At 41.3% G+C, this 12,393-nt stretch overlaps 1 protein-coding gene across 5 annotated transcripts in view; it reads left to right on the top strand.

The window, feature by feature from the left end:
- jmjd1c (jumonji domain containing 1C) overlaps positions 1 to 12,393 on the top strand; it is a 120,277-nt gene that overhangs the window by 28,876 nt on the left and 79,008 nt on the right. For all 5 annotated transcript variants that reach the window (XM_033034273.1, XM_033034275.1, XM_033034277.1 and 2 more), the window contains exon 2: positions 291 to 455. In XM_033034273.1, coding sequence (XP_032890164.1) covers positions 291 to 455 — 165 coding nt within the window. The remainder of the gene's footprint in view (positions 1 to 290; positions 456 to 12,393) is intronic.

The raw sequence follows: 12,393 nt of genomic DNA on the forward strand, positions 1-12,393 counted from the left end.
GCCGTGGGCCGAAGGGCCTTGTGGTGTACAGATCTATGTTTTATGTTCTAAAATAAAACAATGCTTACAATATAACTGAACTAGTTAATATTTCCACATGAAGTTTTGTTTTTTAATAAGATAATTTTGCTGGGGAATTAGTTGAATGAATACAAACAAGTAAGATAATTTATTCCAGGACAATAAGATTTGAAATCTCTGGTTTCACTATTTTCATTGTCCTCATGAGCTTCCATATCATTATAGAAAAATACAAAATATTTATTAATTTTCATCTTAATTTTTCCTAGGCTTATGTGGAATTTGATGATCTAGAATGGGAAAAACGTGAATGGGTTAAAGTTTATGAAGACTTCCAGATTTTTTTGGTGGAGCATCAGCTGGTCTGGGCTAAGAAAAAGAACTCGAGCCTGTCTCAGGGATCAAAGAATAAGCAGATTCAGTGGCCAGCTTTGGTAAGTTTAATGAAAAAAGTAATAATTGATTTCTACTTATTTGCTCCTAATGTTATCTTTTCATTATCCTTTCATTGTATATGAACATATTTTATTATCTACATTTTGATTTAGTTTTAGTTTTAGAGATACAACGCGGAAACAGGCCCTTCGGCCCACCGAATCCGCACCGATCAGCGATCCTCACATATTAACACTATCCTAGACAAAGTATTAAATTACCTATCAATAAATACATGATATAGCATGTAGAATCTTGGATGTAGAATCTTGAAAACTGCTGATTTGATTCCTTGTTCTCAGTGTGTAAAACTAACTAAGGCTGTGCATAAATAACATAATTAATAGTGTTTTTTGATGTGTGATGTGTAAGTGAACCAAGCCTAAGTGTTATATGGAGGCATCATTCACAAATCTCTTTTTCCTTTTTTTCTATTAATCTTCATAAAATCATAAGCCTAACAGATTGAATAATAAAAGATAAAATGCTGCAAATCATCAGAGATTAGGCAGTTTGATCAAAGGTCAAATTTGAGGAAAGATTTACTTTGTTTGTCTCTGCTGTCTGACCTGAATATTTCAAAATTTTCTGTTCATATTTCAGAATTTCTAGCATTTAAAGTTTTATGCCTTGCCAGACAAAATATTTTTGTTTTACAAAAGGTATAAACTATTTTCAAAACACATAATCTTTACTGCATAGTTGAGCAAAGATTTACTTTAAAACTTGTTTTTAATGGATGTTAGCGGAAATTAATATTGTCCAGGACATTAGGAGAACTGCTTTCTCACTGTGAATTGTGCCATTTAACTTTTATTTTCACCTGAGAAGATAACTGGCTTCTCAATAATAAGATGTCTGAAGAATGGTCTTGACCGAAACGTCACCCATTCCTTCTCTCCAGAGATGTTGCCTGTCCCGCTGATTTACTCCAGCATTTTGTGTCTATCTTCAATTTAAACCAGCGTCTGCAGTTCTTTCCTACACATAACTGGACTTCAGTTTAATACATTGTCTGTTGCAATGTTTAAATTACCAACCTAGGTTAAGTTCTTGAAGCTCTCAAATTAAGAGTAATACAAACTTGTGAATGAGGAGTAAGCGCTCGTATTGAGCTAAGTCTGACATTTTAACCTAGAAAATCAAAAGCATTTATTGAGGTATGGCCAAATTTTTGGAAGTATTCATTATGACTACTATACCAGTTTATGACTCAATTCGATTTTCATGAATCAATTTGATTTTCACACAGCAAAACTGCTACTTTGATTATGAAGTATTACAGTTATTACATCTTTCTGTTTATTACATAAGTATTCATATTGCATTGATTATAACTTCATTATTGGAGTAGGAAGATTTGACTTTGTGTAGTCATAATTATATTTATGGACAATTAGGGAGCAGTGAGGATTTGGTGAGGAGGAAAATTCTGCATGTCACTGTTCAATGTTAAGTTTGTTCTTTTGTTCCCGCCAAATAATTACCTCACTGTACCACCAATTTTACTAATTATTCTATGAAAACAGAGTATTGTTCTGAGTTACACCCATAAAGGCAGTAACTATTGCTTGGTAGCATATTGCATTAGTTGCTCTTTGTATATAAGCCTATTTAGTAGGTTTTGGGAAATCACGTTACAGTGATGGCATCACAACTGTGGTTAATCCTAACCTTACATAGCATCACACGTACAAAATTATGATAAGCGACTTTCAGAGAAAGTTACCAAATCCTAAAAGTGCTTGACTGCTTAAAAACACATTGTTTCTTGATAAATAGGTGGATTGAAATATATTCAGAAATGCTCATCAAAATTTAGTCCTCATGTTATTTTTGTCACTGGAATACATTCTGAAAAAACCAAGGTAGATATATAATCCTGTAGAAATTAGTAATCATTGAGGAGGAATACTAACAGAATTTGAGAGAATATTTTGAGATTTTAGTAGTGTTTCTCAATTCCCAGAAGAATCAATTTTGAAATTTTACAGGATTTGAAACTAAACGAGTTCTGATTTTGAAACATATGACATCTTTCAAAATGTATAGTTAATTTAAATAGTGCCTGTAATGGTATGACTAGGATGGACGACTCTGTTCCTATTTATTGAGAAGCAGAAACTCATTGTATCGCACTTTATGTAGGAAATGAAACTTTAAATGAAATATATTTTGTGTGATGGACTGAACTACTATGTGCACAACTCTGAAATTTCTTGCCATCTTAGATAGAGCTGTTGCCAAACAAAGCTGTGATGTACAGTGCATTCAGAAAGTATTCAGACCCCTTGCCACATTTTGTTACGTTACAGCCTTATTTTAAAATGGATAACAAAAAATGTTTATCATCAATCTACACACAATACCCCAGAATGAAGAAGCGAAAACAGGTGTAGAGAAATTTTTGCAAAATAATTTAAAATACATAACTGAAATATCAAATTTACATAAGTATTCAGACCCTTTGCTATGACACTCAAAATTTTCCGTAGACCTCCAAGGGTACAAAACCATTTCTTCAGCATTGCAGGTCCCGAAGAGCACAGTGTCCTCCGTCATTCTTAAATGGAAGAACTTTGGAACCACCAGAACTCTTCATAGAGCTGGCCGCCCGGCCAAACTGAACAATCGGGGGAGAAGGGCCTTGGTCAGGGAGGTGACAAAGAACCCGATGGTCACTCTGACAGAGCCTGAGAGGATCTGCAGAGAAGAATGGGAGAAATTATCCAAATGCAGGCTGCCAAGCTTGTAGCGTCATACCCAAGAAGACTTCAGGCTGTAATCGCTGCCAAAGATGCTTCAACAAAGTACTGAGTAAAAGGTCTGAATACTTGTGTTAATGTGATATTTCAGTTATTTCGTTTTAATTACTTTGCAAAAATTTCTAAACACCTGTTTTTGCTTTTTTATTACGGGGTATTGTGTGTAGATTGATGATAAAAACTTTTTTTTAAAATCCATTTTAGAATAAGGCTGTAACGTAACAAAATGTGGAAACGTGAAAGGGTTTGAATACTTTCTGAATGCACTGTATCCTGGCAGAATGCTTTTTGCAATGCATTCGTAGAAGTTTGTGAGAGTCATTGTAGGTACGTTGAACTTGCTTTGTGTTCTGAGGAAGGAAAGGCTTTGGTGTATTTTCTTGGTCATAGCTTCAATGTGGCTAATCCCAGACAAATTATTGATGATATTTACACCTAGAAACCTGAAGCTCTTGATCATCTGCACTTTGATAACATTTAGATAAGGTTATGTACACCACCTCACTTGCTGAAGTCAATAACCAGCTCCTTCATCTTGCTACTATTGAGGGAGAACTTGTTGTCTTTACACCATTGTTACCAAGTTCTCTATATCTTTCCTGTACTCTGTCTCATTGTTTGAGATCTGGTCCGAAATTGTCATGGTGTCGTCTGCAACTTGAAAATGGAATTAGCAGATTTTGCCGCGCAATTATGAGAGTATAGTAAGTGACTGAGAATGCCTCGTTGCGGGCATCGGTGTTGAGAGTTATCATCGGGATGTTTTCTCGCCTATCTGCATTGATTATGATCTATGGGTCAGGATGTCGAGGATCCAATTGCGGAGAGGGAACGGGGGCTGACGCCCAGGACTCTGGAGACGAGTTTGGTTGGGACATTGAAGGCAGAGCTGTAGCCAATAAAGTCTGACATAGGGGTCCTCGGAATTCAGATGATCCAGGGATTAGTGTCAGACCAAAGATATGGCGTCTGCCATGAACCAGTTGCGATACCAACTGCAATGATCCAAGGCTGTCTGGGAGCATGGATTTCATGTGCACCATGACCAGCCTCTAGAAGCACTTCACGATGATCGATGTCAGAGCCCTGGACGGTAGTCATTAGGACACACTTCTTTTTGTCAGCACTTGCATGGTAATGGTCTTAAAGCAGATGGAGAGCTCCAAATGGATTAAGGAGAGGCTAAGGATGTATGAATATTCCTGCTAACTGGTCGATGCAGGTCTTGAGGACGTGGCCAAGGATTCCATCTGGGATGTGTTCATTGAGGAAGGCCGATCTGATATCTGCGATAGTGACTGTTGGTACAGGTACACCCAAGGGTATTGAGGTGGATGATGTCATTCCACTGAGCTCAGTTGAAAGTGAGCAAGAAATGCATTGGGCTCTACAGAGAGGGATGCATTGCGGCCAGCAATACTGCCCAACTTCACTATGTAGCCCGTTATAGCATGCAAGCCATGCTCCAATGATGGTGTCTGTGTAGTTATCTGGGCACTCTAGTTTGATGCAAAATTTCATCTTGGTATCCTTGATAGCTTGGCAAAGATTGTAAAATTATTACATGTACAGCTTGGGATTGTTTGACTGGAGCACTGCAGATTTGATCTTCATTTGGGAGTGGACCTAATGGTTCATCCATATTTTCCGATTGGGGAACATTCATATTGTCTTTGAAACGCATTCCTCTGCAAACTTACAATTCTCTGACAGCACTGGCATACTCATTCAGGTTGGCCGTAGAATCCTTAATGATGGATTATTCCACCGCCTCAAAGGAGTCGTGGGGATCTCATCTGTTTACTCAGATCAGCACTATGACTTTTTCTGCTGGATCCTCCCATTTCAGTGTGTGCTTGTAAGTAGGGAGTAGAACCACAGCCAAGTGATCAGATTTTCTACAATGTGGTTTGGGGATAAGGCATATTTGATGGTTGTGTGGCATTGTTTGAGGGTGTTCCAATGTTGTCTTCATTCTCATGTATGTTTGCAATTCCATATATTCCCAATTCATTCCATTTCCTCTCCTGCCCATTTTTTTGAGCCAAAATAGACTCTTGTCAGTTTCAGAGCTTGACCTTTGATCTGAGCTGCCAATATTCAACAAAAAACGACCTACTACCGTTGTAATGTGGTTAAACTTAAGCCCTTCCTTGAAAGGTTACAGATCTGTTAAAAATAAGAATGGGTTCTACAGAGTCCAGCTCCTTTGATATTAGGTACCTTCTTGAGACAGCATCTCCAATAGATCCTTTTCATGGTGGGGAGGTCAGTACCTGTGATGGTCCAGGCAATGTCTATCACTCTGCAGCCTCCTTCATTGTTAAGCATTCAGTTATCAAATCAGTCTGTGATGCAATTAGTCAGTATGCTTTCTATTGTACAACTGTTGAAGTTTCATAAAGAGTATTTGACGCCATACCGAATCACCTTTATCTTTGGCTAGCACTTTGTTGAAAGAAGGGTCCTTGATGGTGAATGCAAAAGAAATGTTGCGTCAGGTAGTAAACTGTAATTGTATTACTTATTAACATGATTCTTTGCATTTCAAAGAAATTAACTTCTTTATGGATGGTGGTGTATACCATTAATAGTTATCACATTTACAAACTGATAACAGGGTTTTTAATCCAACATTGTGAGATTTTTTCAGATACTAAATGGATTTTTAAAAATGGGTATGCTCCATTAAAAACATGCCAGAAACTGTTATTTGTTTAACTTGTACTTTTGGGAAGTGGGGCACACGTTTTCAGCACACTGTCTTTGTCATTTGTGTGACAGTCATGTGTTTGCCTTTCCTGCCACATTGCATATCCTCTCTTCTGTGGTAAGAACTGGTCACTGCTAGAATTTGCAGTTGCTGGTGTAGGCATTTGGGAAAGTTAAGGGTCAGGAGTGAATCAGAGATGAGCAGCATGATTGTATGAAGGGCAGATCCTATCAAATTAATTTGTTTTTGTTTTTTTTGTGGTATCGGTGCTCCACAGGGTATCGGTGCTAAAACCCTTGCTACAATAGGTGAATGATTTGAATGTGGAAGTAGGAGGCATTATCAGTTTGTTTAGATGACACAAATATTTAACATTGATAGGAGGGTAGTCTTGGCCTACAGGGTGATATAGATGTGTTGATGCAATGGGTTGAGAAATGTCAGATGGTGATATTGTCAGATGTCAGATTGGGACACTTCATGCTATGCATTTAGTATGAATAAAAGCTAAGGAGTACACCGTAAATAGGAAGATCCAAAAGGGAACAGAGAGACCGTGGCATGCAAATCCAAAGATCCTTAAAGGTGGCAGTGTAGGTGGATAACATATTTAGGGGGGGATATGGAATACTGGCCTTCATTAGTTAGGGCATTGAATACAAGAGCATGGATGATACATTGGTCAGATGTCCAATCAAGAATGAATTGGCATTAGCACAACTGGTAGTATTAAGAGCTTAGTTGCCAGACTGGGTTTTGGTACATGGTGGATTTATCAATCTGCAGACCACAAGACTGCAGACAAAATCTTGTTGGAGGGTTGCCTTCTGCACCCGTGCAGAACTCATTGATTTCATCAACTTTACCACTAACTTTCACCTTGCCCTCAAATTCACAGACTATCTCTGACACCTCGCACCCCTTTCTCAATCTTTCTGTTATCTATCACATGTGACAGACTTTTCTCAATCTTTCTGTTATCTATCACAAGTGACAGTCATTTGACAGACGTCTGCTCCAAACACACTGACTCCCACAGCTAACTTGACTATTCGGCTTCCCACCCTGACTTTTGCAAGAATGCCATCCCTTACTCTCAATTTTTCTGTCTCTGGTGCATCTGCTCCCAAGATGAGGCTTTCCACTCCTGGACATCAGAGATGCCCACTTTCTTCACTAAACATGGTTTCCCCCTGCTGTTGTGAATAGAGCCCTCGCCCATGTTTCATCTGTGTCCCACAGTTCTGTTCTTGCTTCCCCAGATGAAACAAGGTTTAAGTTCCCTCAGTCCTTAACTTTCATTCCACCAGTCTTTGCATCTAACACATCATTCTCCATCATTTCTGCTACCTTTAATGTAATCTCACCAACAGTTACATCTTCCAGTCTCCACCACTTTCCTTTTATGCAGTAACCACTTTCGCTGCAAATCTTTGGTTCGCTTATCCCACCCCACCCAACCTGCTCCTCACAAAGCAGTTTCCCCTTGCAACCCCAGGAAATGTAATACCTTTGTGTGCACCTTTTCTCTCTCACTTCCATCCATGGACCCCAGCAGCCCTTGCAGGTAAGACAGTTTGTTTGCCTCTTCCAGCCTCATCTATTTAATTTGATGCTCTCGATGTGGCCTCACTTACATCAGCGTGACCAAGCGTGTAACTAAACCACTTGTGCTCTGTCACACAGGGCATGCTGGAGCTTCCAGTTGCCAACCATTTTAACTCTCCTTCCCATTGCCATATCGACCTTTCTGTCCTTGGTCTCCTCCTTTGGCAGAATGAGGCCCCATGCAAACTGGAAGAACAGCAGCTCGTATTCTGCTCACAACCAAATTATATGAACATTGAATTCTAAAATTCCAAGTAATATCCCCCTTCTCTTTCCCCTGCCCCCATGCATACCCTGGTGCGCAGACATGTCTCCCTCAATCTCCCACTATTCTAGTCACCCCCCTGCTCTTTTCTCCTCCTCTATATGCTCATCTCCTAACCGTGAGTACCTTATTTATCTGTCCCATTCCACCCATATTTCTCCCACTGTTTTTACATTTCACATCTCTTTCTTTATCTGACTTTTTTTCCTTTTCACCCCTAGCCCATGCAACTTATTCCACCCATCTGCCAATCAACCCCTCACCGCTGAGTTTCTCCAGCATTTTTGTCTACCTTCAATTTTCCAGCATCTGCAGTTTCTTCTTAAACACCTCACCTGTATTCCACATCACTTTGCCCCACCTCTCTTTTCCATCTTTCTCCCCTCAGCTTCATCAGTTTGAAGAAAGGTTCTGACCCAGAACATCGTTTGTCCATTCCCTCCACAGATGATGCCTGACCCGCTGAGTCCCTCAGCAGTTTTTTTTTGTTGTTGGAGATACTTAGTGGATCAGGCGCAATTGTGGAAGGAAATGAACTGACTGACTGAAACATCGTTTGCCCATTTCCCTCCAGAGATGCTGCCTAACCTGCCGAGTTCCTCCAGCAGTTTGTTTTTTGCTCAGGGGATAGACTACTTGATCTTGTCCACACCATTCTACTGCCTTTGTCTGACCTAGATATACATTTCGCTGAATGACTATCAAAGACTGTTGGCTAGGTTTCTCAACAGGTTCAAAGCATAATTATTGCGATTTTGTCAATGAGCCCTTCCATCAAAAATATGGCAGTTCTGATGTTTGCTGATGATGCCACAATGTTTAATCCAGTTGCAACACTTCAGAAAATGAAGCAGCTCACACATGCAAAAGACCTAGGCAACATTCAGACATGTGATGATAAGTGGAATGTATTATTTGTATTACATGAGTGTTTGGCACTGACTATCTCTGTCAACAAATAGTCACCTAACCTTGACATTAAACAGCATGGTTACCATTGTGTCCTTCCCATCAACATCCTAATGGTCACCTTAAATTTAACTAGACCTGCCATATTACTACTGCAGCTGTATAAGCAGGAAAAAGCCTCGATTTCCTGCAACAAGTTTCACCTGCCAAAGCCTGGTCACTCACTTCACGAGACATGCCAAGAGTGTAATTAAAAATCCCTCACTTACATGAATCAGTGCATTTCCAAAAATACTTGAAAACCTTGACTCTCTTCACAACAAAGCAGCTGGTTAAGGCAGCACCTCATCACCACTTAGTGTACCTACTACCATATTACTGATGCATTACAGACACAAAAAGCTGGAGTAACTCAGCGGGACAGGCAGCAGCTCTGGAGAGAAGGAATGTGTGACCCTTCTTCAGACTAGTCAAAAGGAAGGGAAATTACAGATATAGATGATGATGTAGAGAGATAAAGAACACTGAATGAAAGATATGCAAAAAAGTAACAATGATAAAGGAAACAGGCCATTGTTAGCTGTTTGTTGGGTGAAAACGAGAGGCTGGTATGATTTGGGTGGGGGAGGGATGGAGAGAGAGGGAATGCTGGGGTTATTTGAAATTTGAGAAATCAATATTGAAATACTGGGCTGTAAGCTGCCCAAGCAAAACATGAGATACAGGCCCGTACGAAGCTTTTCAAAAAATGAGATTACAAAAAATATGTGAAATAATGTGCGCGCACATCACGAGCGCGAAGCTCGAAGTCTCTCGCGGCCGGGGTTAAGGGCCCTGGAAGCTCTGGGGTTGTAAGTAAATAACTAAGTTTATTGGCCAAGTATTCACATACAAGGAATTTGCCTTGGTGCTCCACCCACAAGTAACAACGTGACATACAGTGACAGTTACGAATGACTCAGAAAACACTAAACATTAATAATAATAAAACATTAATGATAAAACACCATTGATCAAGCATGTGAACCAACAAAATACCAGATCAAAAGGAGACTACAAATTTTTGGCTGTTGAGTAGAGCAACTACTTGTGGATAAAAACTGTTTTTATGTCTGGCTGTGGCAGCTTTGACAGTCCGGAGTCGCCTTCCAGAGGGAAGTAATTCAAAGAGTTTGTGGCCAGGGTGAGAGGGGTCAGAGATGATCTTGCCCGCTCGCTTTCTGGCCCTTGCAGTGTACAGTTCATCAATTGAGGGAAGGTTGCAGCCAATAACCTTCTCTGCTGATCGGACAATTCGCTGCAGCCTCCAGGTGTCGTGCTTGGTTGCTGAGCCAAACCAGACCATGATGGAGAAGGTGAGAACAGACTCTACGATGGCCGTGTAGAATTGGACCATCATTGCATGTGGCAAATTGTGCTTCCTCAGCTGCCGTAGAAAGTACATCCTCTGTTGTGCCTTTTTGACTGGAGTCGATGGGAGCCCCCCACTTAAGGTCCTTGGGGATGATGGTTCCCAGGAACTTAAAAGACTTTACAGATGTGACTGTGGTGTTGTTGATGGTGAGTGGGGTGAGTGGAGGGGTAGCTCTCCTAAAGTCTACGATCAATTCCACTGCCTTAAGAGCATTGAGATCTAGGTTGGTGCGACGGCACCAGGACGTCAGCTGTGACACTTCCTGTCTGTAGGCAGATTTCTCCCATCCTGGATCAGTCCAATCAGGGTTGTGTCGTCCGCAAACTTGAGAAGCTTGACAGAGGTGTCTCTGATGCATTCTGAGCCTTATTTTGTAGCATTTTTGCACCAAGTTTATGACCAATATTTCAGAAATAATTTTGGTTGAGTCAAGAGTAATGAGTGGGTGAAATGGGATGATTGGGGTCATTGTTGTATACATTTAAAAAAAATCAAGAGTTGAAGTTGTCCTTGTTTTAATAATCAATTTGTACTGTTGTAAAATGTAATGTGAAATGTTATAAAGGAGCATGCAAAAACTGCAAATAATATACTGTAGGTTTTTGCAGTGAAGAAAACCTTTTTTAGGAAATGTTTTGTGTGTTGATTTGATTGCCTGTTACTGTTTGACTGTGTTAGTGTGTGCAGTGCACCATTAATGGTCCTCCTGACCTAACAACTTCACATCACATCAATTTCAACATGGAATAGTGATGTGAATACAACATTTAGTTCGACTTCAATTTCCATCATGAAGAAGTCAGAAAGGTGCATTTACATTACTATGATCGCATTCAAACTAACCTATTTTACTGTCATACTATTATAACAAATTCTAGTTCCATGATGACTCATAAACAAGATCCCAAATCACATTTTGAATTCTCAAACACAATGTGATTGTGAATAATTGCAGAGCTGCCAAGTTTCACTGAGCATTTCCGTATTTTGATGGCTGAAAATCGTCATTTCTCACATAAATGCAATAGAACGTATTACACGGAAACTGAATTTTTGAAAATCAGTATTTTGCATGCAACCTCATGTATTCTCAAATATCAGTATGGAATACTGAAAATCGGTACTACAGGTGCACAACCTTTTATCCGAAAGCCTTGGGACCAGACACTTTTCGTAATTCAGAATTTGTCGGCCTTCGGAATGGAAATTTTTTAGCGTAGATTTTAATGGCTGGCTCAGTGGTAGAGTGCTCGGCTCAAATCCGCAAGGTCGCGAGTTTGCGCCTTGATCCCGGCAGTTACTCGGTCGCGAGTTTGAGTCTTCAATGTCGTTTTTTCTTGCAGAATAAATATCTGTATGAAATGCAGTGTGTTGAATGAATTCCTGAATTTGTAAATGTGCCCGCAGCATTGAATCACCTCTCGCACTCATGTCACCCTAGCGGGGCTACATGCCCTTAGGCGGCCTAGCTCGGGGATTCTTGAATCCCCGAGCTAGGTCGCGAGTTTGCGCCTCGATCCTGGCAGTTACTCGGTCGCGAGTTTGAGTCTTCAATGTAGTTTTTTCTTGCAGAATAAATGTTTGTATGAAATGCAGTGTAGGAGAGGTGTACTGACTGTGTGGGCAGAACTTTGGAAGTGATTGCCCACCAGTCTAAAAAGCCGCTGTGTCTCCCTGTCCCTGGGATAGCAGGGGGCGATCAAACAGCACAATACCCCCTCCCCCTCCAACTCCAGAGGAATCCGCTCCCCGATGGGCCGCTACGGCGACAAGTGGCAGTTTGCCCACAGCCCGAGCTGCGCCCCCTCATCCGCCACCCCAAGAACAAGACGTACCTTGCACACCATCAGCTTCTGCCCCTACGTGTTCCTCTGGAGTTGGAGCGGGGCTGGGTTGGAGTTGCTGCTGGCTGTGGGTCTCTGGGATCTCCGTGCTTGCAGTGGGCCTGGGGGTTGGTGTCCCGTTGGTCCTGACGTCTCCGGCCACCCCCCTGGACTGGAGCTGAGACTGGGAACTGTACCGCCCTTGCCCCCTCCCTCTGCAACTGCAAACAACCCCACTCTCCTGCAAGGGCGGTACAGTTCCTGGAGGATGGCAGGTGGCCGGAGACGTCAGGACCAACAGGAACCCGCTCCCCGATGGGCCCCTACGACGCCCCGAGCTGCGCCCCGTCATCCGCAACCCAGGTTCCTCTGTAGATGGAGCGGGGCTGGGCTGGGCTGCTGTTGGCTGTGGGTCTCTGGGATCTCCGTGCTTGCAGTGG

This window comes from Amblyraja radiata, chromosome 15, assembly GCF_010909765.2.
Source record: "Amblyraja radiata isolate CabotCenter1 chromosome 15, sAmbRad1.1.pri, whole genome shotgun sequence".
Taxonomy (NCBI): Eukaryota; Metazoa; Chordata; class Chondrichthyes; order Rajiformes; family Rajidae; genus Amblyraja; species Amblyraja radiata.